This window comes from Nerophis lumbriciformis, linkage group LG31 (genome assembly GCF_033978685.3).
Source record: "Nerophis lumbriciformis linkage group LG31, RoL_Nlum_v2.1, whole genome shotgun sequence".
NCBI classification, from domain to species: domain Eukaryota; kingdom Metazoa; phylum Chordata; class Actinopteri; order Syngnathiformes; family Syngnathidae; genus Nerophis; species Nerophis lumbriciformis.
The window spans coordinates 572,016-597,500 of NC_084578.2; the positions used below are offsets into that span (position 1 = coordinate 572,016).

General features: G+C 41.5%; 1 protein-coding gene across 3 annotated transcripts in view; it reads left to right on the forward strand.

The window, feature by feature from the left end:
- slc15a2 (solute carrier family 15 member 2) overlaps nucleotides 1–25,485 on the forward strand; it is a 36,845-nt gene that overhangs the window by 2,250 nt on the left and 9,110 nt on the right. For all 3 annotated transcript variants that reach the window (XM_061926155.2, XM_061926156.2, XM_061926154.1), the window contains exons 2-17: nucleotides 4,863–4,950; nucleotides 6,063–6,204; nucleotides 6,652–6,744; nucleotides 8,644–8,743; nucleotides 8,806–8,896; nucleotides 14,271–14,348; nucleotides 15,203–15,285; nucleotides 15,620–15,703; nucleotides 15,799–15,888; nucleotides 15,976–16,020; nucleotides 16,943–16,975; nucleotides 17,337–17,425; nucleotides 21,779–21,860; nucleotides 24,108–24,233; nucleotides 24,295–24,459; nucleotides 24,526–24,572. In XM_061926155.2, coding sequence (XP_061782139.1) covers nucleotides 4,944–4,950; nucleotides 6,063–6,204; nucleotides 6,652–6,744; nucleotides 8,644–8,743; nucleotides 8,806–8,896; nucleotides 14,271–14,348; nucleotides 15,203–15,285; nucleotides 15,620–15,703; nucleotides 15,799–15,888; nucleotides 15,976–16,020; nucleotides 16,943–16,975; nucleotides 17,337–17,425; nucleotides 21,779–21,860; nucleotides 24,108–24,233; nucleotides 24,295–24,459; nucleotides 24,526–24,572 — 1,355 coding nt within the window. In that variant the 5' untranslated portion in view covers nucleotides 4,863–4,943. The remainder of the gene's footprint in view (nucleotides 1–4,862; nucleotides 4,951–6,062; nucleotides 6,205–6,651; nucleotides 6,745–8,643; nucleotides 8,744–8,805; nucleotides 8,897–14,270; nucleotides 14,349–15,202; nucleotides 15,286–15,619; nucleotides 15,704–15,798; nucleotides 15,889–15,975; nucleotides 16,021–16,942; nucleotides 16,976–17,336; nucleotides 17,426–21,778; nucleotides 21,861–24,107; nucleotides 24,234–24,294; nucleotides 24,460–24,525; nucleotides 24,573–25,485) is intronic.

Genomic DNA, 25,485 nt, shown 5'->3' on the forward strand with positions numbered 1-25,485 from the left:
ACGTGACAAAGAAGTTGTGAAAGGTGGCAATAAATACTGATAAAGTTGAGGAATGCTCATCAAACACTTATTTGGAACATCCCACAGGTGTGCAGGCTAATTGGGAACAGGTGGGTGCCATGATTGGGTATAAAAACAGCTTCCCAAAAAGGGATTTCCACATCTACGGTCCGTAATCTCACCAAAGGTTTGAGAGAATCCTGTTTGATCATTCAGGAAGAAGACAATGACATCATTAAATGTCTCCTGTATGAGCAACATTACTTCCAGTCATCATTTTGATTTTTTCACCTCCATTTGAAATATTTCATCATAAATACAAAACATTGTTTGTTTATTGCCGTGATACAAAAATATCAACTATGTTCCTGAAAAAAGATCAAAATAATCTGCCAACAAATCTTTAATGGCAGATTTTTTTGTAATTTGTCTTTAAATTTGTATTAGCGGAAGAAGATGGATGGATGGCTTGAGTTAAGTGGTCGGGGGGGCGTGGTTAAGATATATATATATATATATATATATAAGAAATACTTGACTTTCAGTGAATTCTAGCTATATATATATATATATATATATATATATATATATATTTTATTATATATATATATATATATATATATATATATATATATATATATATATATATATATATATATATATATATATATATATAAAATACTTGAATTTCAGTGTTCATTTATTTACACATATACACACACATAACACTCCTCTACTCATTGTTGAGTTAAGGGTTGAATTGTCCATCCTTGATCTATTCTCTGTCACTATTTCAGAACACACACATTATACAAATATACATTATAAAATCAATAAGAAAACGGGAGCTCTAATTTGGGAGTCTGAATTGGGATCAGAAGTTCCTATATAAACATTGCGCACTCACGTCGCCTTTTTGTATTGATTACTGCAGCTGTGCACTGGATTCATTCACAAATACAAACTACAACTCACAAACACTTTAGAGTTAGGCTCCACCATCAGAATGTGTACTTAAACTTATAAAGATCACATGGATATTATTCAGTGAGTTGATTCACCAAAACTAACCTGTTATACAGGAGGAAAAAGCACACAGGACGTTTCAATTGTTCACAGACTGGTCGCGCTCATCAGAATGACAAGACACTTCCGGTCTGCAGGTGATAGCATTCAATTGGGAAGAAACGCCCTACTGCCCCCTACTGACCAATGTGAATACTGATAAATGTGTAATGACAGCTCCAAAAACGAATTCAAACCACAAAATAAAATAAATAAATCAACACAAAAATGTGACACATTATGGGTGGGTCACATATGCATGTACTGTAGATGGCAGTATTGTCCTGTTTAAAAGTGTCACAACATTGCTGTTTACAGCAGACCAACTGCTTTACTGTAGACGAAAACTTGACTGCTGTTGTTGTGTGTTGTTACCGCGCTGGGAGGACGTTAATGAAACTGCCTAACAATAAACACACATAAGAAACCAAGAACTCGCCCTCCATCATTAGCTGTTTATATTGTGGGAAAGCGGACGTGAGAACAGGCTGTCAACACGTCACTCAGGTCCGCATGGAGCTGGAGGGGGCGTGGCCTCCAGCTCCGCCTGAATCTCGGGAGATTTTCGGGAGAAAATTTGTCCCGGGAGGTTTTCGGGAGAGGCGCTGAATTTCGGCAGTCTCCCGCAAAATCCGGGAGGGTTGGCAAGTATGAGCTCCTCACATCTGCACATTGTTTACAATCATGGCCACCAGCAGCGAGAGCCATTCGGACCGAGAAAGCGACGATTTCCACATTAATTTGAGCGAGGATGAAAGATTTGTGGATGAGGAAAGTGAGAGTGAAGGACTAGAGGGCAGTGGGAGCCATTCAGATAGGGAAGATGCTGTGAGACCTGATATTCAGCTGGGAATGACTAAAACTGTAAATAAACACAATATACTCTATTAGCCACAACACAACCAGGCTTATATTTAATATGCCACAAATTAATCCCGCATAACAAACACCTCCCCCCTCCCGTCCATATAACCCGCCAATACAACTCAAACACCTGCACAACACACTCAATCCCACAGCCCAAAGTACCGTTCACCTCCCCAAAGTTCATACAGCACATATATTTCCCCAGCCATCAAATGTTTGGAAGCGTACTCACGGTACCGCGTCTGCGTATCCAACTTAAAGTCCTCCTGGTAAGAGTCTCTGTTGTCCCAGTTCTCCACAGGCCAATGGTAAAGCTTGACTGTCATCTTCCGGGAATGTAAACAATGAAACACCGGCTGTGTTTGTGTTGCTGCAGCCGGCCGCAATACACCGCTTCCCACCTACAGCTTTCTTCTTTGCTGTCTCCATTGTTCATTGAACAAATTGCAAAAGATTCACCAACACAGATGTCCAGAATACTGTGGAATTTTGTGATGAAAACAGACGACTTAATAGCTGGCCACCATGCTGTCCCAAAATGTCCTCCACAATCCGTGACGTCACGCGCTGACGTCATCATACCGAGATGTTTTCAGCAGGATATTTCGCGCAAAATTTAAAATTGCACTTTAGTAAGCTAGCCCGGCCGTATTGGCATGTGTTGCAATGTTAAGATGTCATCATTGATATATCAACTATCAGACTGCGTGGTCGCTAGTAGTGGCTTTCAGTAGTAAGCTCTTTTTGGTGGATTATCTTTTATCATTTACAGAGAATCTGGAGAAATCACTGCAATGCCTGTGACCTTCCATCCCTCAGGCTGTACTGCATCAACAAGCGACATCAGTGTGTAAAGGATATCACCACATGGGCTCAGGAACACTTCAGAAACCCACTGTCAGTAACTACAGTTGGTCGCTACATCTGTAAGTGCAAGTTAAAACTCTCCTATGCAAGGCGAAAACCGTTTATCAACAACACCCAGAAACGCCGTCGGCTTCGCTGGGCCTGAGCTCATCTAAGATGGACTGATACAAAGTGGAAAAGTGTTCTGTGGTCTGACGAGTCCACATTTCAAATTGTTTTTGGAAACTGTGGACGTCGTGTCCTCCGGACCAAAGAGGAAAAGAACCATCCGGATTGTTATAGGCGCAAAGTGTAAAAGGCAGCATGTGTGATGGTATGGGGGTGTATTAGTGCCCAAGACATGGGTAACTTACACATCTGTGAAGGCGCCATTAATGCTGAAAGGTACATACAGGTTTTGGAGCAACATATGTTGCCATCCAAGCAACGTTACCATGGACGCCCCTGCTTATTTCAGCAAGACAATGCCAAGCCACGTGTTACATCAACGTGGCTTCATAGTAAAAGAGTGCAGGTACTAGACTGGCCTGCCTGTAGTCCAGACCTGTCTCCCATTGAAAATGTGAAGCCTAAAATAGCAGAAGGGAGACCCCCGGACTGTTGAACAACTTAAGCTGTACATCAAGCAAGAATGGGAAAGAATTCCACCTGAGAAGCTTCAAAAATGTGTCTCCTCAGTTCCCAAACCTTTACTGAGTGTTGTTAAAAGGAAAGGCCATGTAACACAGTGGTGAACATGCCCTTTCCCAACTACTTTGGCACGTGTTGCAGCCATGAAACTCTAAGTTAATTATTATTTGCAAAATAACTGAATATGGCTTGAAAATGATTTGCAAATCATTGTATTCCGTTTATATTTACATCTAACACAATTTCCCAACTCATATGGAAACGGGGTTTGTATTAGTACTAGCAAGTATGAGTATTAGCAAGTATGAGTATTATCAGTGTTAATAATAGCATCTGTGATGTTGGCTGAAGGGTTCAATGAAATGAGAGAGTTTGACTCCATGAGCAAAAGAGATGAAATGTATTTATTAAATATAATTGATTAAAAATCATTCTGGCATCTCCATATTTGTTTGTGTTGATCAATAAGCTTTGTTCTGATCACTTATTGATTATACAACTTGCCATGAGAGGAAACACTAAATGTTATTATTATTATTATTATTATTTTTATAATTATTATTATTATATTGCATAGAAATAATTAGCATTGGAGAAGAAGTACACACTTCGAAATGCTGTCTTGAATACAAAAGGTGTGTAAATGAAATGTAGCATTGACACATCTTCAAGGTTTTACTTAGTGGATCAAAAACTGGTTTTTCAATGTTTTCTTTATTTCTTCTACTGTTTTTCACCGTTTACTGTTTTTCACTGTTTTCTGTTGTTTTTCACTGTTTTCTTTATTGTCTTCTACTGTTATTCACTGTTTTCTTTAATGTCTTCTACTGTTTTTCACTGTTTTCTTTACTGTTTTTCACTGTTTTCTTTACTGTTTTCTGCTGTTTTTCACTGTTTTTCACTGTTTTCTTTATTTCTTCTACTGTTTTTCACCGTTTTCTTTACTGTTTTTCACTGTTTTCTGTTGTTTTTCACTGTTTTCTTTATTGTCTTCTACTGTTTTTCACTGTTTTCTTTACTGTTTTTCACTGTTTTCTTTACTGTTTTTCACTGTTTTATTTACTGTTTTTCACTGTTTTCTACTGTTTTTCACTGTTTTCTACTGTTTTCCACTGTTTTCTACTGTTTTTCACTGTTTTTTTTACTGTTTTCTACTGTTTTTCACTGGGGTTTTTTTCTGTTTTTCTACTGTTTTTTTTTTTAACTGTTTTTTGTTTTTCAGTTTTTCACACTGTTTTTTTTTTTTTTATTGTTTTCACTGTTTGCATGGCAGCTCCCGCCATCAGTGTGTGAATGTGTGTGTGAATGGGTGAATGTGGAAATAGTGTCAAAGCGCTTTGAGTACCTGGAAGGTAGAAAAGCGCTATACAAGTATAACCCATAACCCATTTTTCACTGAAAAAGTATTTTTATTGAGATGTTTTTGTGTGTAGAAACTTTGTGGAACAAACTATCCGGCCAGCATCTGCTTCATCGTGGTCAACGAGTTCTGTGAGCGCTTCTCCTTCTACGGCATGAAAGGTACTAAAACATCTCCTACTACGGCATAAAAGGTACTAAAACTTACACCATTTTGTTATTATTTGTTATTAAGTTATTTCAGCTCTTTTTGGTAGATTATATTTGATCATTTACAAAACAAAAAAAAAATCTGATTATTTTATATAATTTACAAACAAAATAATCTGCCCACATAATGAGAAATAAGGTCTTATTTTGATGATTTCATCTTGATTTGAGATATTTAATATTGCTTGGATTATTTGTTGCATTACATTTACAAAGTCAAGAAATTAATGGAATAATCTTATTTCAGCATTTGTTGATTATTTTTCTTATTTTGCCTTGATAATAAAAAATTGTGATTAAAAAATAAATAGTTTAGTTTTTTTCAATGTAATGAAACTAAAATATGAGCTTTATTACTGAAAAAAGATTTTAAAATATATTTTTTACTTCACATTTGACCTTAATTTTAAATGTTTGATCTCTCTTGGATTAAAAACACATTTTAAATCATGAAATGTTATTGTAGTTATTTTCCATGATTGTAGATTCAAGTAAAAGATGAAGAAGAAGAATTAGGAAGGCTGCTATTTAATTCCACTCCTTTTTGGTGGATTATCTTTTATCATTTACAAATAATGGGGAATAACATTTTATTTTGTTGATTTCATCTTGACTTTAAGATTTATTTTTGCTTCGATTTATAAAATAATAATAATGTAATTACATTTTTTTTTAAACTATATTTTTTTGTATTAACAAAATATGAGCTATATTACTTTAAATGGGAATCAAATTATTTAAATGAGTTTTGTCCAAGAAAAAAAAATAATCTAAATTTAAGATAAAACAAGTAAAATAATCTTGTTATTTCAGATTTCGTAGGACAATTATTTTTGCTTTGATTTGAGACGTTTTGTGTGTCTTGTAATTAAATAAAATAATATTAAGTTTTTTTCCATGAAAGTAAAATTTAAAAAGTTGTACTTCTGGCCAAAGGCAAAATGAAGATCAAAAAGTTGTACTTCTGGTCAAAGGAAAAATAAAGATTAAAAAGTTGTACTTCTGGCCAAAGGCAAAATAAAGTGGTGTTGCGTTGAAATGATGAGGTTTGTTGTTGTTTACAGCCGTGTTGACGCTCTACTTCCTGTCTTACCTGCACTGGGACCAGGACCTTTCCACCGCCGTCTACCACGCCTTCAGCAGCCTCTGCTACTTCACACCTGTCCTGGGGGCGCTCATCGCAGACTCCTGGCTGGGCAAGTACAGGTGAGAAACAAGTACAGGTAATAAACAAGTACAGGTAAGAAAGTACAGGTAATAAAGTACAGGTAATAAACAAGTACAGGTAAGAAAGTACAGGTAAGAAACAAGTAATAAAGTACAGGTAATAAATAAGTACAGGTGATAAAGTACAGGTGATAAAGTACAGGTAATAAACAAGTACAGGTGATAAAGTACAGGTAATAAACAAGTACAGGTGATAAAGTACAGGTAATAAACAAGTACAGGTGATAAAGTACAGGTAATAAACAAGTACAGGTGATAAAGTACAGGTAATAAACAAGTACAGGTAAGAAACAAGTAATAAAGTACAGGTAATAAACAAGTACAGGTGATAAAGTACAGGTAATAAACAAGTACAGGTGATAAAGTACAGGTAAAAAACAAGTACAGGTAAGTGCTGGTCCAGTAAGGACTGTCCTGTGCCTGCAGGACCATCATCTACCTGTCCCTGGTCTACGTCCTGGGTCACGTGGTCAAGTCTCTGGGTGCTGTCCCCCTGCTGGGCACCACCACTGTCCACATGTATGTACACACACACACACACACACACACACACACACACACACACACACACACACACACACACACACGTACACACACACACACACACACGTACACACACACACACACCGTGCACATGTTTACTTGCATACTTGCTTATGGTAGTCCATGGTATCCGATAATGACTTCCACTTCTTCTATTGGTGAGTTTTGAGGTGACTAGAAAGTCCAATAGGAGAGCCACATGGTCTATTGCAATGGGGCCATATGAAGTTGTGACTAAAAAGTCCAATAGGAGAGCCACATGGTCTATTACAATGGGGCCATATGAAGTTGTGACTAAAAAGTCCAATAGGAGAGCCACATGGTCTATTGCAATTGGGCCATATGAAGTTGTGAGTGAAAGGTCCAATAGGAAAGCCACATGGTCTATTGCAATGGGGCCATATGAAGTTGTGAGTGAAAAGTCCAATAGGAGAGCCACATGGTCTATAGCAATGGGGCCATATGAAGTTGTGACTAAAAAGTCAAATAGGAGAGCCACATGGTCTATTGCATGGGTGTCAAACTCTGGCCCGCGGGCCAAATTTGGCCCGCTGTGTAATTTCACTTGGCCCTTGAGGCGATATCAAATTAACACTAAAGCTGGCCCGTCGATTATATTCAGCGGCGGTGCCGCGGTAACACTGCATTTACCGCTAATTCTCATACTTGCCAACCCTCCCGGGAGACTCAAATTTCAGTGCCCCTCCCAAAAATCGTCACGTCCGCTTTTCACCCAGTCCAGCAAATGCTGGCCCAGCCCAGTCACATAATATGTGTGGCTTCAGCACGCACACACACGTGAATGCAGAGCATACTTGGCCAACAGCGATACAGGTTACACTGACGGTGCTCGTATAAACAACTTTAACACTGTTTGAAATATACGCCACACTGTGAATCCACACCAAACAAGAATGACAAAGACATTTCGGGAGAACATCCGCACCGTAACACAACATAAACACAACAAAACAAATACCCAGAATCCCATGCAGCCCTAACTCTTCCGGGCTGCAATATACACCCCCTCTACCACCAAACCCCGCCCCCCCCAACCCGGCCCACCTCAATTGACGCATCATGATGTATGTGCCACCATGAAGTATGTGCCATCATGATGTATGTGCCACCATGAAGTATGTGCCACCATGATGTATGTGCCACCACGATGTAGGTGCCACCACGATGTAGGTGCCACCATGAAGTATGTGTCCATCTCTTTTCTTTTCTTTTCTTCTGTTGTGGCATATGCTGCAGGTGCCTGCTCGTTTTTCGTATGTGGGTAACAACATTTAACTATGTATATATATTTACCAATTGGTTTAACTGCCACCCGCCTGAATCTATTTAAAATCTAATTTTTTTCTATTTCAACCACCCGACCCGACCCGCGGATAAAATCTAATTTTTTTTAATTTCATCCGCCCGATCCGCGGATAATCCGCGGACTCCGCGGTTGTGCCCGCAAACCGCGCATCTCTACCGCCTGCAGCCTTCTGATGTTAAAGAAGCTTCCATCCAGCAGCACACCACTGCTTCCCTCAACTTCTTTGTGCAGTAGCCAGGTGACACACTCATGTTGAATAGTACAGGTGTAAGTACACAACCCTGCCTGACACCTGTGCATACCTTGAAAGGCCTAGACTCACTCCTGTCCTCCTCAGCAAGTCTCTGTTGACTCTATCAAAGGCCTCTCATAGGTCCACAAACGCCATCTTGATGTTGCTCCCCACACTTCTCTCACGTACACACACACACACACACACACACACACACACACACACACACACCTTGTTGCCCACCTCACACACACCCCTCCTCTATCTTGTCACACCCCCTCCTCCATCTTGTCACACCCCTTCCTGGCGTCCTCAGAGGGTTGTCCATGGCAGGCCTGGTCCTCATCGCCTTTGGGACGGGTGGCATCAAACCCTGTGTGGCCGCCTTCGGGGGAGACCAGTTCCCTGAGGAGCAGGTGAGTCTGAAGCTCATCAAAGTCCGAGGGAAGAAGTTCTCTGAAATGTTTGCTGTGTGCAGGCCAGCGAGAGGATGAAGTTCTTCTCCATCTTCTACATGTCCATCAACGCTGGCAGCCTGCTGTCCACCATCATCACCCCCTTGCTCCGAGGTTAGCGCAACTTTGTTTTGTCCTTTAACATTCATCTTTTCAAAATAAAATAAAAAAATAAAATGTCCACCAGCATCACCCCCCCTACACCAAAGTCAGCTCAAAACATTAATCTTTTCAAAATAAAATAATGTCCACCATCATCACCCCCTGCTCCAAAGTCAGCTCAACTTTGTCCTTTAACATTCCTCGCATCTTTTCAAAATTAAATAATGAATCGCATTTAAAGAAACTATTTTCTTTCATTTAAACATTTTTTTTCAAAATAAGATAATGATTTACAATAAGAAAAACATTTTTTTCATTTAAAAAAACATTTGCACTTATAAAAAACAAAAATTCACAAAAAGAAAAACTATTTTTTTCAATTTGAAAAAACAGTTGAAATTATAAAAACATTTTTTCAAAATAAAATAAAGATTCACAAAAAAATTCAATAAAAAAAACTTGCAAGTTAAAAAAATATTTTTTTCAAAATAAATTACAGATTGACAAGAAAAACAATTAAAAAAATATTTGCAACTATAAGTCATTTTTTCAAAATAAAATGATGATTCACAAGTAGAAACAACAATTATTTTCAATTAAAAACAATATTTTCAGGTCTTAAAACAATTGTATGCAATAAAAAAGGATTTAAAATTTTAAAAGGTTTTTTCTTATACTTTTATACATTTGCAAGTATAAAAAATATTTTTTCAAAATAAAGATTCACAATAAGAAAAACAATTTTCTTCAATTCAAAAAAACATTTGCAAGTATAAAAATTTTTTTTTTCAAAATAAAGATTCACAATAAGAAAAACAATTTTCTTCAACTTAAAAAAACATTTGCAATTATGAAAAAAAAAATGTTTCAAAATAAAATAAAGATTGACAAGTAAGAAAAAATGTTTTATTCAGTTAAAGGATTTGCAAGTAAAAAATTGTATTCAATTTAAAGAAACGTTTTGCAAGTATAAAACTATTTTTTTCAATTAAAAAAATATTTGCCACTAAAGCCACAATTTTCTTCAATTAAAAAAAAACATTCGCAAGTAAACTAATAGCTTCATTAAAAAAAAAGATTCAATAAAATTAAAAAAATTATCTTCTATTGTAAAAACTATTTCCTGCAATAAATCAAATTATTCATAAGTATACCAAAAACAATTATTAGAAAATGTTGCTATAACGTTATAAAAAGTGACAAAAGTTATAAAAATATATTTTCCAGTCAAAAACAATTCTCAAGTATAAAAACAATTTTCTTCAAGTTCAAACTTACGGCGTTTTTTGAATGAAAGAAAATAGTTTTTATAATTGCAAGTGTTTTTTCACTTGAAGAAAAGAGTTTTTCTTATTATGAATCTTCATTTTATTTTGAAAACATGTCTTTTGAAAGTCTATTTTCCTTGGCCATGTTTGGGCGTGAGGAAGAAGAAGAGTTGAAGTGCGTCCATCTTTTGTGTCCTCGTGTCAAGTGTTTTGTTTTGTGTCCTCCCTCTCGGTCTTTCTGTCTTGCCTCTTGGTGAGGGCGCTCGCATTCTTCTCCGCTCCTTCCTTCCCTGCTTGCTTTCTGCTGTCCTTGTCTTGTCTGAACTTTTTTGAAGCCTCTTTCTTTGCGCTGTCCTCAAATCTAAATATCAAACATGAGTAAATGATCAGCTGGACTCTCCATGCAATTGACAAAGTCTTTTTGACAAGGAAAAGAGGTTCTGGAGAGCCTGGCTGCCCTGATGGAACCATTGCTGCGGGGTACGTGAGAGATTCCTGGGATAAATGGAGAATCATGTGCCTCTCAGTCCTTTCCATTGAGGACGTGGAAGACATCTACCTATTTGGAAGCGTGATCGCGGGGCACCTGCTGATTGGGCTGGGCATTGCTCTGGTCTATCGTCAAATTCGGAAGATGATGGCAGCCACTCAAGGAGCCCAACGGCTGTTCATCACAATGGAAGGATTGGGCGGAGCTGTGGGAACACAGACTGGGGCCATTTCTGATTTGAATCGCAAAATGGATCTCATCTTGGAGAAACTTGCTGAGAAGGAAGAATTCAATTGAATTTGAGAGAACAGCACGGACACACAGAGAGAGCAGGCAGGTCGTTGCTTGAAGAAAACATCTTAATCTACCATTTGACTCCCTCGAATGGCCTTGACGCTATCAGGAACAGGCTGTTCTGAAGAACTCCCCCGAGGACTCCTCAACCATGGACGCTTTTCACCTTCCTTTTTTTCAACAACACCTGGCGTCCAACTTTGAGATCGTCCCCAGTCCACAAAAACATTTCAACATCTCACCCAAGTTAATGAGGGTCCAGCCTTTGACTGATATTTTTTTTACTCTTCCCCCTTTCCCAATGTCACCTTTTTCCCACCTTTTTTAAGGAGCGCCGTAAGTGGCTGACCCGTTGGCGGTCCCGTCTTGTCCCTCTGTAACGTATGTCTGCTTAGTGGGACTGTGCCCAAAATGACATTTCACTTCTTATGTGTCTTCTACATGTTAAAGAATGGACAATAATAAAGCATCTTGAATCTTGAATGTTGAAACCCTCGCCTGCTTTGTGTCCTCCCTCACCCGCTTTGTGTCCTCCCTCGCCCGCTTTGTGTCCTCCCTCGCCCGCTTTGTGTCCTCCCTCGCCCGCTTTGTGTCCTCCCTCGCCCGCTTTGTGTCCTCACATTCGCCCGCTTTGTGTCCTCCCTCGCCCGCTTTGTGTCCTCCCTCGCCCGCTTTGTGTCCTCACATTCGCCCGCTTTGTGTCCTCACATTCGCCCGCTTTGTGTCCTCCCTCGCCCGCTTTGTGTCCTCCCTCGCCCGCTTTGTGTCCTCCCTCGCCCGCTTTGTGTCCTCATTCGCCCGCTTTGTGTCCTCCCTCGGCCGCTTTGTGTCCTCATTCGCCCGCTTTGTGTCCTCCCTCGCCCGCTTTGTGTCCTCATTCGCCCGCTTTGTGTCCTCCCTCGCCCGCTTTGTGTCCTCCCTCGCCCGCTTTGTGTCCTCCCTCGCCGGCTTTGTGTCCTCCCTCGCCCGCTTTGTGTCCTCATTCGCCCGCTTTGTGTCCTCCCTCGCCCGCTTTGTGTCCTCATTCGCCCGCTTTGTGTCCTCCCTCGGCCGCTTTGTGTCCTCCCTCGCCCGCTTTGTGTCCTCCTCGCCCGCTTTGTGTCCTCCCTCGCCCGCTTTGTGTCCTCATTCGCCCGGTTTGTGTCCTCCCTCGCCCGCTTTGTGTCCTCACATTCGCCCGCTTTATGTCCTCATTCGCCCGCTTTGTGTCCTCCCTCGCCCGCTTTGTGTCCTCACATTCGCCCGCTTTATGTCCTCCCTCGCCCGCTTTGTGTCCTCCCTCGCCCACTTTGTGTCCTCCCTCGCCCGCTTTGTGTCCTCCCTCGCCCGCTTTGTGTCCTCACATTCGCCCGCTTTGTGTCCTCACATTCGCCCGCTTTATGTCCTCCCTCGCCCGCTTTGTGTCCTCCCTCGCCCACTTTGTGTCCTCCCTCGCCCGCTTTGTGTCCTCCCTCGCCCGCTTTGTGTCCTCATTCGCCCGGTTTGTGTCCTCCCTCGCCCGCTTTGTGTCCTCACATTCGCCCGCTTTATGTCCTCATTCGCCCGCTTTGTGTCCTCATTCGCCCGCTTTGTGTCCTCCCTCGCCCGCTTTGTGTCCTCCCTCGCCCGCTTTGTGTCCTCCCTCGCCCGCTTTGTGTCCTCCCTCGCCCGCTTTGTGTCCTCCCTCGCCCGCTTTGTGTCCTCCCTCGCCCGCTTTGTGTCCTCATTCGCCCGCTTTGTGTCCTGCCTCGCCCGCTTTGTGTCCTCATTCGCCAGCTTTGTGTCCTCCCTCGGCCGCTTTGTGTCCTCCCTCGCCCGCTTTGTGTCCTCCTCGCCCGCTTTGTGTCCTCCCTCGCCCGCTTTGTGTCCTCCCTCGCCCGCTTTGTGTCCTCCCTCGCCCGCTTTGTGTCCTCCCTCGCCCGCTTTGTGTCCTCCCTCGCCCGCTTTGTGTCCTCCCTCACCCGCTTTGTGTCCTCACATTCGCCCGCCTTGTGTCCTCCCTCGCCCGCTTTGTGTCCTCCCTCGCCCGCTTTGTGTCCTCCCTCGCCCGCTTTGTGTCCTCACATTCGCCCGCTTTGTGTCCTCCCTCGCCCGCTTTGTGTCCTCACATTCGCCCGCTTTGTGTCCTCCCTCGCCCGCTTTGTGTCCTCCCTCGCCCGCTGTGTGTCCTCCCTCGCCCGCTTTGTGTCCTCCCTCGCCCGCTTTGTGTCCTCACATTCGCCCGCTTTGTGTCCTCCCTCGCCCGTTTTGTGTCCTCCCTCGCCCGCTTTGTGTCCTCCCTCGCCCGCTTTGTGTCCTCCCTCGCCCGCTTTGTGTCCTCCCTCGCCCGCTTTGTGTCCTCCCTCGCCCGCTTTGTGTCCTCACATTCGCCCGCTTTGTGTCCTCCCTCGCCCGCTTTGTGTCCTCCTTCGCCCGAAGTCCATGTTTTGTGTTTTGTGTTTTTGACATGTTTTGTTTTGTGTCCTCCCTCGCCCGCTTTGTGTCCTCCCTCGCCCGCTTTGTGTCCTCATTCGCCCGCTTTGTGTCTTCCCTCGCCCGCTTTGTGTCCTCCCTCGCCCGCTTTGTGTCCTCCCTCGCCCGCTTTGTGTCCTCCTTCGCCCGAAGTCCATGTTTTGTGTTTTGTGTTTTTGACATGTTTTGTTTTGTGTCCTCCCTCGCCCGCTTTGTGTCCTCACATTCGCCCGCTTTGTGTCCTCCCTCGCCCGCTTTGTGTCCTCCCTCGCCCGCTTTGAGTCCTCCTTTGCCCGCTTTGTGTCCTCCCTCGCCCGCTTTGTGTCCTCCCTCGCCCGTTTTGTGTCCTCACATTCGCCCGCTTTGTGTCCTCCCTCGCCCGCTTTGTGTCCTCCCTTGCCCGCTTTGCGTCCTCCCTCGCCCGCTTTGTGTCCTCACATTCGCCCGCTTTGTGTCCTCCCTCGCCCGCTTTGTGTCCTCCCTCGCCCGCTTTGTGTCCTCATTCGCCCGCTTTGTGTCCTCCCTCGCCCGCTTTGTGTCCTCATTCGCCCGCTTTGTGTCCTCCCTCGCCCGCTTTGTGTCCTCAAATTCGCCCGCTTTGTGTCCTCCCTCGCCCGCTTTGTGTCCTCCCTCGCCCGCTTTGTGTCCTCATTCGCCCGCTTTGTGTCCTCATTCGCCCACTTTGTGTCCTCATTCGCCCGCTTTATGTCCTCATTCGCCCACTTTGTGTCCTCATTCGCCCGCTTTGTGTCCTCCCTCGCCCGCTTTGTGTCCTCCCTCGCCCGCTTTGTGTCCTCCCTCGCCCGCTTTGTGTCCTCCCTCGCCCGCTTTGTGTCCTCCTTCGCCCGCAGTCCAATTTTTGTGTTTTTGACATGTTTTGTTTTGTGTCCTCCTTCGCCCGCAGGAGACGTGAAGTGTTTTGGACAAGACTGCTACGCTCTGGCCTTTGGCCTCCCCGCCGCCCTCATGATGGCCGCCTTAGGTCAGACACTTCCTGTCGCCTCACACTCAGGGAATACATGCTCATGTTAGTAGTACTAGTAACATGTTAGTAGTACTAGTAACATGTTAGTAGTACTAGTAAAAGGGTGTGTTGTGTGTTCCAGTGGTGTTAATGCCAGGCAGCAGACTGTACAAGAAGAATAGTAGTAGTAGTAAGATAGTTACAAGAATGCTAGTTAGTAGTACTATTAAGAGAGTAACAAGTGTACTAGTTAGTAGTACTAGTAACAGGGTGTGTTGTGTGTTCCAATGGTGTTGATGCCAGGCAGCAGACTGTACAAGAAGAATAGTAGTAGTAGTAAGATAGTTACAAGAATGCTAGTTAGTAGTACTGTTCAGAGAGTAACAAGTGTACTAGTTAGTAGTACTAGTAACAGGGTGTGTTGTGTGTTCCAGTGGTGTTGATGTCAGGCAGCAGACTGTACAAGAAGAATAGTAGTAGTAGTAGTAAGAGAGTTGCAAGAATGCTAGTTAGTAGTACTATTAAGAGAGTAACAAATGTACTAGTTAGTAGTACTAGTAACAGGGTGTGTTGTGTGTTCCAATGGTGTTGATGCCAGGCAGCAGACTGTACAAGAAGAATAGTAGTAGTAAGAGAGTTGCAAGAATGCTAGTTAGTAGTACTATTAAGAGAGTAACAAGTGTACTAGTTAGTAGTACTAGTAACAGGGTGTGTTGTGTGTTCCAGTGGTGTTGATGTCAGGCAGCAGACTGTACAAGAAGAATAGTAGTAGTAGTAAGATAGTTACAAGAATGCTAGTTAGTAGTACTGTTCAGAGAGTAACAAGTGTACTAGTTAGTAGTACTAGTAACAGGGTGTGTTGTGTGTTCCAGTGGTGTTGATGTCAGGCAGCAGACTGTACAAGAAGAATCCTCCTGAGGGTAACATCCTGCTGGAAGTCTGCAAGTGTGTGGGCGTGAGTGAAGCAAACATGTCTCCAGGTGTGCTCCTCAGGTGTGCTCCACGGGTGTGCTCCTCGGGTGTGCTCTTCAGGTGTGCTCCTCAGGTGTGCTCCTCGGGTGTGCTCTTCAGGTGTGCTCCTCGGGTGTGCTCCTCGGGTGTGCTCCTCGGGTGTGCTCCTCAGGTGTGCTCCTCGGGTGTGCTCCTCGGGTGTGCTCCTCGGGTCTGCTCCTCAGGTGTGCTCCTCAGGTGTGCTCCTCAGGTGTGCTCCTCGGGTGTGCTCCTCGGGTGTGCTCCTTGGGTGTGCTCCTCAGGTGTGCTCCTCAGGGTGATCTGCTCTCTACTTGCAGTATGCCATCCAGAACCGCTGGAGGAGGTCCAAGTACGAGTCCAGCAGGAGGCACTGGCTGGACTGGGCCGAGGACAAGTACTCGGTGAGGGTTCTTACGTGACCTTGGACCCATACGTGACCTTGGACCCAGCTAGCGAGGACATTTCCTGAAAGAGGTGTTCTTTCTGACCTCACCAGAAGCGTCTGATCACGGAGATCAAGATGGTCCTGAAGGTTTTGGTGCTCTTCATCCCTCTGCCAATGTTTTGGGCTCTCTTCGACCAGCAGGTACCAGAACCAGAACCAGAACCAGAACTAGATTGCTGCAGAGTGGATGGTGCTAAAGCTAACAGTGCTAACCTTGTTCCATTCCAGGGATCCCGCTGGACTCTGCAGTCCACCAGGATGAACTTGGGCTTTGTGAGTTGGACCTTCTTAGTCACCATACCCTGTAGCACTCTGATCATCACGTCCTTCTTAGTCACCATACCCTGTAGCACTCTGATCATCACGTCCTTCTTAGTCACCATATCCTGTAGCACTCTGATCATCACGTCCTTCTTAGTCACCATACCCTGTAGCACTCTGATCATCACGTTCTTCTTAGTCACCATATCCTGTAGCACTCTGATCATCACGTTCTTCTTAGTCACCATATCCTGTAGCACTCTGATCATCACGTTCTTCTTAGTCACCATATCCTGTAGCACTCTGATCATCACGTTCTTCTTAGTCACCATATCCTGTAGCACTCTGATCATCACGTCCTTCTTAGTCACCATATCCTGTAGCACTCTGATCATCACGTTCTTCTTAGTCACCATACCCTGTAGCACTCTGATCATCACGTCCTTCTTAGTCACCATATCCTGTAGCACTCTGATCATCACGTCCTTCTTAGTCACCATATCCTGTAGCACTCTGATCATCACGTCCTTCTTAGTCACCATATCCTGTAGCACTCTGATCATCACGTTCTTCTTAGTCACCATACCCTGTAGCACTCTGATCATCACGTCCTTCTTAGTCACCATATCCTGTAGCACTCTGATCATCACGTCCTTCTTAGTCACCATATCCTGTAGCACTCTGATCATCACGTCCTTCTTAGTCACCATATCCTGTAGCACTCTGATCATCACATTCTTCTTAGTCACGTCCTTTTTAGTCATGATATAGTGAAATAATGTTCCACTTGCTGGTGCAGTCAAAGTTGAGTGCAGTGTGTGTGTGTGTGTGTGTGTGTGTGTGTGTGTGTGTGTGTGTGTGTGTGTGTGTGTGTGTGTGTGTGTGTGTGTGCGTGTGTGCGTGTGTGCGTGTGTGTGTGTGTGTGTCACCACAGGGGGTCTACGCCATCAAACCTGATCAAATGCAGGTGAGTACCAAGCACTGACTCTCTGGAGGAAAGTGGTACTACTAAAGCTTCAATCTATTTGACTTCAAAGACTAAAACTTGTGAAGAACTTTATTAATAGTTCAGCCTTTTATTGGCACTTGAAGTTGATTTGCATGTCATTGTGTACTTTTATCACCTTGTTGTGTGTACTTTTATCACTTTGTTGTGTGTACTTTTATCACCTTGTTGTATGTACTTTTATCACCTTGTTGTGTGTACTTTTATCACCTTGTTGTGTGTACTTTTATCACCTTGTTGTGTGTACTTTTATCACATTGTTGTGTGTACTTTTATCACCTTGTTGTGTGTACTTTTATCACCTTGTTGTATGTGAGCCCAGATGCTGAACCCTCTGCTCATTCTGATCTTGGTGCCCATCTTTGACCTGCTGGTCTACCCGCTGGTTGGCCTCTGCAGGATCAACATCACGTCAGTACTGAACTTACTTACTCTCGTCTTGTCTAGTTTTTACTTACGCTTGTGTTGTTTAGTCTTTACTTACTCTCATTTTGTGTTGTCTAGTCTTTACTTACTCTTGTCTTGTCTAGTCTTCACTTACTCTTGTGTTATCTAGTCTTTACTTATTCTCGTGTTGTCTAGTCTTTACTTACTCTTGTCTTGTGTTGTCTAGTCTTTACTTACTCTTGTGTTGTCTAGTCTTTACTTACTCTTGTCTTGTGTTGTCTAGTCTTTACTTACTCTTGTGTTGTCTAGTCTTTACTTACTTTTGTGTTGTGTTGTCTAGTCTTTACTTACTCTCGTGTTGTCTAGTCTAGTCTTTACTTACTCTTGTCTTGTCTAGTCTAGTCTTTACTTACTCTTGTCTTGTGTTGTCTAGTCTTTACTTACTCTTGTCTTGCCTAGTCTAGTATTTACTTACTCTTGTTTTGTGTTGTCTAGTCTTTACTTACTCTTGTCTTGTGTTGTCTAGTCTTTACTTACTCTTGTCTTGCCTAGTCTAGTATTTACTTACTCTTGTCTTGTGTTGTCTAGTCTTTACTTACTCTTGTGTTGTCTAGTCTTTACTTACTCTTGTCTTGTGTTGTCTAGTCTTTACTTACTCTTGTGTTGTCTAGTCTTTACTTACTTTTGTGTTGTGTTGTCTAGTCTTTACTTACTCTCGTGTTGTCTAGTCTAGTCTTTACTTACTCTTGTCTTGTCTAGTCTAGTCTTTACTTACTCTTGTCTTGTGTTGTCTAGTCTTTACTTACTCTTGTCTTGCCTAGTCTAGTATTTACTTACTCTTGTTTTGTGTTGTCTAGTCTTTACTTACTCTTGTCTTGTGTTGTCTAGTCTTTACTTACTCTTGTCTTGCCTAGTCTAGTATTTACTTACTCTTGTCTTGTGTTGTCTAGTCTTTACTTACTCTTGTCTTGTCTTTACTTACTCTCATGTTGTCTAGTCTTTACTTACTCTTGTGTTGTGTTGTCTAGTCTTTACTTACTCTTGTCTTGTCTAGTCTTTACTTACTCTTGTGTTGTGTTGTCTAGTCTTTACTTACTCTTGTGTTGTCTAGTCTTTACTTACTCTTGTGTTGTCTTGTCTTTACTTACTCTCGTGTTGTCTAGTTTTTACTTACGCTTGTGTTGTTTAGTCTTTACTTACTCTCATTTTGTGTTGTCTAGTCTTTACTTACTCTTGTCTTGTCTAGTCTTCACTTACTCTTGTGTTATCTAGTCTTTACTTATTCTCGTGTTGTCTAGTCTTTACTTACTCTTGTCTTGTGTTGTCTAGTCTTTACTTACTCTTGTGTTGTCTAGTCTTTACTTACTTTTGTGTTGTGTTGTCTAGTCTTTACTTACTCTCGTGTTGTCTAGTCTTTACTTACTCTTGTGTTGTCTAGTCTTACACTCGTGTTGTCTAGTCTTTACTTACTCTCGTGCTGTCTAGTCTTTACTTACTCTTGTGTTGTCTAGTCTTACACTCGTGTTGTCTAGTCTTTACTTACTCTTGTGTTGTCTAATCTTTACTTACTCTTGTGTTGTGTTGTCTAGTCTTTACTTACTCTTGTGTTGTGTTGTCTAGTCTTTACTTACTCTTGTGTTGTGTTGTCTAGTCTTTACTTTTGTGTTGTGTTGTCTAGTCTTTACTTACTCTTGTGTTGTCTAGTCTAGGCCCGGGCCCATCTTCCATCACTCACTTTACACAACCTTGAAAGAAAACAGCAGACCATAGAACACACCACTATAGAAGCCACACCCACAACATTTGAGAAAAAAACAGTTTTTCCATAGATTAGTTGCAGCGGACTATAAGCCGCAGATATTTTGCACAGAAATATTCTGTCAAAGTTTGTTGACATACCTTCATTGTTTCCAAAGGGTGTCTGTAACACGGCAGTAAAGGGTCAGATCAAACAAAACAGAAGTCACATTGAACATAAAGAAGGTGGTGTATTTACACAAAGTGATGCAGATAAAGTTGAATCAGACACTTTCTTCAACAGGAAGTGACGTCACATTAACTCAAAGTTCAATTCACATTTATTAAAAAAACATTCTCAAACGTTTCCAAATGAAAAATGGAAGAAGGTAATCATGTTCGAAGATACAAATAAAAATAATATTACTCTTGTGAAGCCAAAACAAAATTCAATGTTTCCTCGGTCAAGAAAGTATATTTGATTCATGTATTAAAAAATAGAACTTGGTTAAAAGACTGAGGGTTCCCTTTGAGGTAAGTGATGGTGGCAAGACCACACCAAAATGAAAGCCACCACAACCAAATTATTCTTTTTTTTATGTGAAAACAATACCTGCGATGAGGTGGCGACTTGTCCAGGGTGTACCCCGCCTTCCGCCTGATTGTAGCTGAGATAGGCTCCAGCGACCCCAAAGGGAATAAGCGGTAGAAAATGGATGGATGGAAATACAAGTAATATGATGATTGTAGCCTTCACCAGAAGTCAAAAGTCCGACGCTATTTTTTTAACTTTTATTGCCAATCTTATCTCATGCAATCTTCTGCTAGCAATGACACATTCTCAACAAAGTACAAGAAGCAGCAGCAATCCAAAAATGGCAAAATGATATAAAAATATATACTAATCAATAACACAGATGTGTTTTAAATGTGTGTTTACCTTTAGCCTTTTCAAATAAAAGCATGTGATGGTAGAAGATGATGTGACCCTCAAGTCCAACAACACCACAACAATGATGGCATCATTTTGGTCACAAGAACTTGATTTATTGTTTTGCTTGTGAGGTTCCCCACACCCTCCCTAACAGGGACAGGTACGTTTGAGGTTCTCCACCTAACAGGGACAGGTACATTTGAGGTTCCCCACACCCTCCCAAACAGGGACAGGTACGTTTGAGGTTCCTCACACCCTCCCTAACAGGGACAGAACATATTTCATTGATTTTGGTTGTGATTTTTATTCAAGTGCACAATTTTGCTGAGAGAGTATATTTTATTTTTAATATTTATTAGTTTTTATTTGACTTGAATATGAAAAAGTTTACATTTTAAACACAATGTTAAAATACAAGTTTATTGCATTTAAAAGTCTATACTTGCAATATTATTATCATTATTATTGTCATTATTATTATTATTATTACTATTCTTGTTATCATCATTCTTATTATTATTACTATTCTCGTTATTATTATTATTATTATTACTATTCTCGTTATTATTATAACTATTCTCATTATTATTATTGTCATTGTTATTATTTCATTATTGTTTCCATTATTGATGGATATTATTATTAATATTATTATGGTCATTATTGTTATTAATAATATCGTTATTATTGTTATTAATAATATCATTATTATTGTTATTATTAATAATAATATTGATATCATTGTCATTATCATTAATATTATTGTCAATATTAGTAGTAATATTATTATGATTGTCATTATTATTATTATTGTCATTATTAGTATTACTATTATTGTAATTATTATTATTGTCAATATTATTATTAGTAATATAATTATGATTGTCATTATTACTATTATTATTGTCATTATTATTCACACTATTATTTTCATTATTGATGGATATTATGAATAATATAATATCTTTATTATTATTGTCATTATTAGTATTATTATTGACATTATTATTATTATTGTTGTTATCATTATTGTTATTATTAATAATAATATTGATATAATCCATCCATCCTTCCATTTTCTACCGCTTGTACCTTTTGGGGCCGCGGGTTGATATAATTGTCATTATTATTAATATTATTGTCATTATTATTAATGTTATTATTATTGTCATTATTATTACTATAATTATTATTATTATTGTCATTATTCTCATTATTATTATTGTCAATATTCTTACTATTATTGATATTATTATTATTATTAATATTTATTGTCATAATTATTATTACTATTATTGTCATTATTGTTATTATTGACATTATTGTCATTATTATTATTATTATTGTCATTATCATTATTAATAATATTACACTAATTGTCAATATTATTATTAGTAATATATTATTATTATTATTTCCATTATTATTGTTGTCAATATTATTAGTAGTAATATTATTATTGTTGTCAATATTATTAGTAGTAATATTATCGTTATTGTCAATATTATTATTAGTAACATTATTATTATTGTCATTATTATAAATATTATGATTACATCAGTGGTTATTTTGCTCTCTAATTTGTTTGTGGGCAATCATTTGCAAGTCAATAAATGCTCCATCAAAAAGTGGGATGGCCCAGGCCTAGCATCGTCATAGCAACTGTTTGTCGCCCATGGCAACCACAAATGTTCCTTGTTTTTCAGCCCGCTGAGAAAAATGGCCACCGGGATGGTTTTTGCGGCGCTAGCTTTTGGTGCTGCTGCCCTGGTGGAGGTCAACGTTATGGTAGGCATTATGTCATCATGTCACCTCCAAGTTATGATGTCATAGTCCTCTTAGTGTCCATCATGTGACCTCCAAGTTATGATGTCATAGTCCTCTTAGTGTCCATCATGTGACCTCCAAGTTATGATGTCATAGTCCTCTTAGTGTCCATCATGTGACCTCCAAGTTATGATGTCATAGTCCTCTTAGTGTCCATCATGTGACCTCCAAGTTATGATGTCATAGTCCTCTTAGTGTCCATCATGTGACCTCCAAGTTATGATGTCATAGTCCTCTTAGTGTCCATCATGTGACCTCCGAGTTATGATGTCATAGTCCTCTTAGTGTCCATCATGTGACCTCCGAGTTATGATGTCATAGTCCTCTTAGTGTCCATCATGTGACCCCCAAGTTATGATGTCATAGTCCTCTTAGTGTCCATCATGTGACCTCCAAGTTATGATGTCATATTCCTCTTAGTGTCCATCATGTGACCTCCAAGTTATGATGTCATAGTCCTCTTAGTGTCCATCATGTGACCTCCAAGTTATGATGTCATAGTCCTCTTAGTGTCCATCATGTGACCTCGGAGTTATGATGTCATAGTCCTCTTAGTGTCCATCATGTGACCTCCAAGTTATGATGTCATAGTCCTCTTAGTGTCCATCATGTGACCTCGGAGTTATGATGTCATAGTCCTCTTAGTGTCCATCATGTGACCTCCAAGTTATGATGTCATAGTCCTCTTAGTGTCCATCATGTGACCTCCAAGTTATGATGTCATAGTCCTCTTAGTGTCCATCATGTGACCTCCAAGTTATGATGTCATAGTCCTCTTAGTGTCCATCATGTGACCTCCAAGTTATGATGTCATAGTCCTCTTAGTGTCCATCATGTGACCCCCAAGTTATGATGTCATAGTCCTCTTAGTGTCCATCATGTGACCTCCAAGTTATGATGTCATAGTCCTCTTAGTGTCCATCATGTGACCTCCAAGTTATGATGTCATAGTCCTCTTAGTGTCCATCATGTGACCTCCAAGTTATGATGTCATAGTCCTCTTAGTGTCCATCATGTGACCTCCAAGTTATGATGTCATAGTCCTCTTAGTGTCCATCATGTGACCTCCGAGTTATGATGTCATAGTCCTCTTAGTGTCCATCATGTGACCCCCAAGTTATGATGTCATAGTCCTCTTAGTGTCCATCATGTGACCTCCAAGTTATGATGTCATAGTCCTCTTAGTGTCCATCATGTGACCTCCAAGTTATGATGTCATAGTCCTCTTAGTGTCCATCATGTGACCTCCAAGTTATGATGTCATAGTCCTCTTAGTGTCCATCATGTGACCCCCAAGTTATGATGTCATAGTCCTCTTAGTGTCCATCATGTGACCTCCAAGTTATGATGTCATAGTCCTCTTAGTGTCCATCATGTGACCTCGGAGTTATGATGTCATAGTCCTCTTAGTGTCCATCATGTGACCTCCAAGTTATGATGTCATAGTCCTCTTAGTGTCCATCATGTGACCTCCAAGTTATGATGTCATAGTCCTCTTAGTGTCCATCATGTGACCTCCAAGTTATGATGTCATAGTCCTCTTAGTGTCCATCATGTGACCTCCAAGTTATGATGTCATAGTCCTCTTAGTGTCCATCATGTGACCTCCAAGTTATGATGTCATAGTCCTCTTAGTGTCCATCATGTGACCTCCAAGTTATGATGTCATAGTCCTCTTAGTGTCCATCATGTGACCTCCAAGTTATGATGTCATAGTCCTCTTAGTGTCCATCATGTGACCTCCAAGTTATGGTGTCATAGTCCTCTTAGTGTCCATCATGTGACCTCCAAGTTATGGTGTCATAGTCTTCTTAGTGTCCATCATGTGACCTCGGAGTTATGATGTCATAGTCCTCTTAGTGTCCATCATGTGACCTCCAAGTTATGATGTCATAGTCCTCTTAGTGTCCATCATGTGACCTCCAAGTTATGATGTCATAGTCCTCTTAGTGTCCATCATGTGACCTCCAAGTTACGATGTCATAGTCCTCTTAGTGTCCATCATGTGACCCCCGAGTTATGATGTCATAGTCCTCTTAGTGTCCATCATGTGACCTCCAAGTTATGATGTCATAGTCCTCTTAGTGTCCATCATGTGACCTCCAAGTTATGATGTCATAGTCCTCTTAGTGTCTGGGTCACAACATCATATGTCATCATGTTGTCCCGGGACTGGACTTGAAATGTTGTACCATGTTTGTGTGGCAGAAAACGGCGGTGCGTCCGGCATCAGCGGGCACGTGTCTGCTGCAGGTCTTCAACTTGGCACCAGGGGGCGTGGCTCTCCACTTCCCTGCAGGAGACCCCTTCCCCAAGCCCCTCCCCTACCTGCAGGTAGGCCAGCAAGCGTCCCGTGTGCAGAGCGCCATTAAGTAGTACCTGTGTGTGGTGTCAGGACCCTGCGCACTACCTGACTCTGCCACTAGGGGCGCCCAGCAGCACGCTCCGCATCCTTGTCCGCCGCGACGGCTCGTCCTCCGAGTGCGACGTGACGTTTGCCCAGCAGGAGGCGTACAGTCTCATCCTGCGGCCCTCGGCCAACGGGACAGCGTGCTCGCTGGTGAGTGACCCCGCCCCCTGCCTGCACCTGAGGCCTCCTTCCGCCAACACCTGTGTGCTTCTGCAGGTGCACGACCACATCCAGAAGGACGACGAAGGTGCGCCTCTTCTCAGGTACGTTCCATCAAACTTTCCATTTTGGTAGGCCTTTCAGGTGAATGCTGAAATGCTAACAGTTAGCAAGCTAAACACATAGCATCAAGTAACTTAAAAAGCTAGCAGTAACATCCGCATACTAACAGTTAGCATAGCAAAATATGTGACACTGAGGTCTAAAGTTTGTCTAAGTCCAAGTCTATACCTCTTAGCTTCGGGTAAATGCTGCCATTCTAATGTTAGCATGCTAAGATGCTAACTGTAACATGCGTCATCTCAAGTACTAAAATGTTACTCTGAGGTGTGTACGGGAAAATAGTCTTTAAAATGCTAGCATGCTAATGTTAGCATGCCTCAATGACCAAAGTGTCGTGCAAACTCAGCCTCAAAAAGCTAGCATATTCACGTTAGCATGCTAAGTAAGAAAATGTATGACACTGAAGTATAGACCTGTTTAGTTAGCTTGTAACCTGTGTCAAGTATAGACCTGTTTAGTTAGCTTGTAACCTGTGTCAGGTATAGACCTGTTTAGTTAGCTTGTAACCTGTGTCAAGTATAGACCTGTTTAGTTAGCTTGTAACCTGTGTCAAGTATAGACCTGTTTAGTTAGCTTGTAACCTGTGTCAGGTATAGACCTGTTTAGTTAGCTTGTAACCTGTGTCAAGTATAGACCTGTTTAGTTAGCTTGTAACCTGTGTCAAGTATAGACCTGTTTAGTTAGCTTGTAACCTGTGTCAGGTATAGACCTGTTTAGTTAGCTTGTAACCTGTGTCAAGTATAGACCTGTTTAGTTAGCTTGTAACCTGTGTCAAGTATAGACCTGTTTAGTTAGCTTGTAACCTGTGTCAGGTATAGACCTGTTTAGTTAGCTTGTAACCTGTGTCAGGTATAGACCTGTTTAGTTAGCTTGTAACCTGTGTCAAGTATAGAC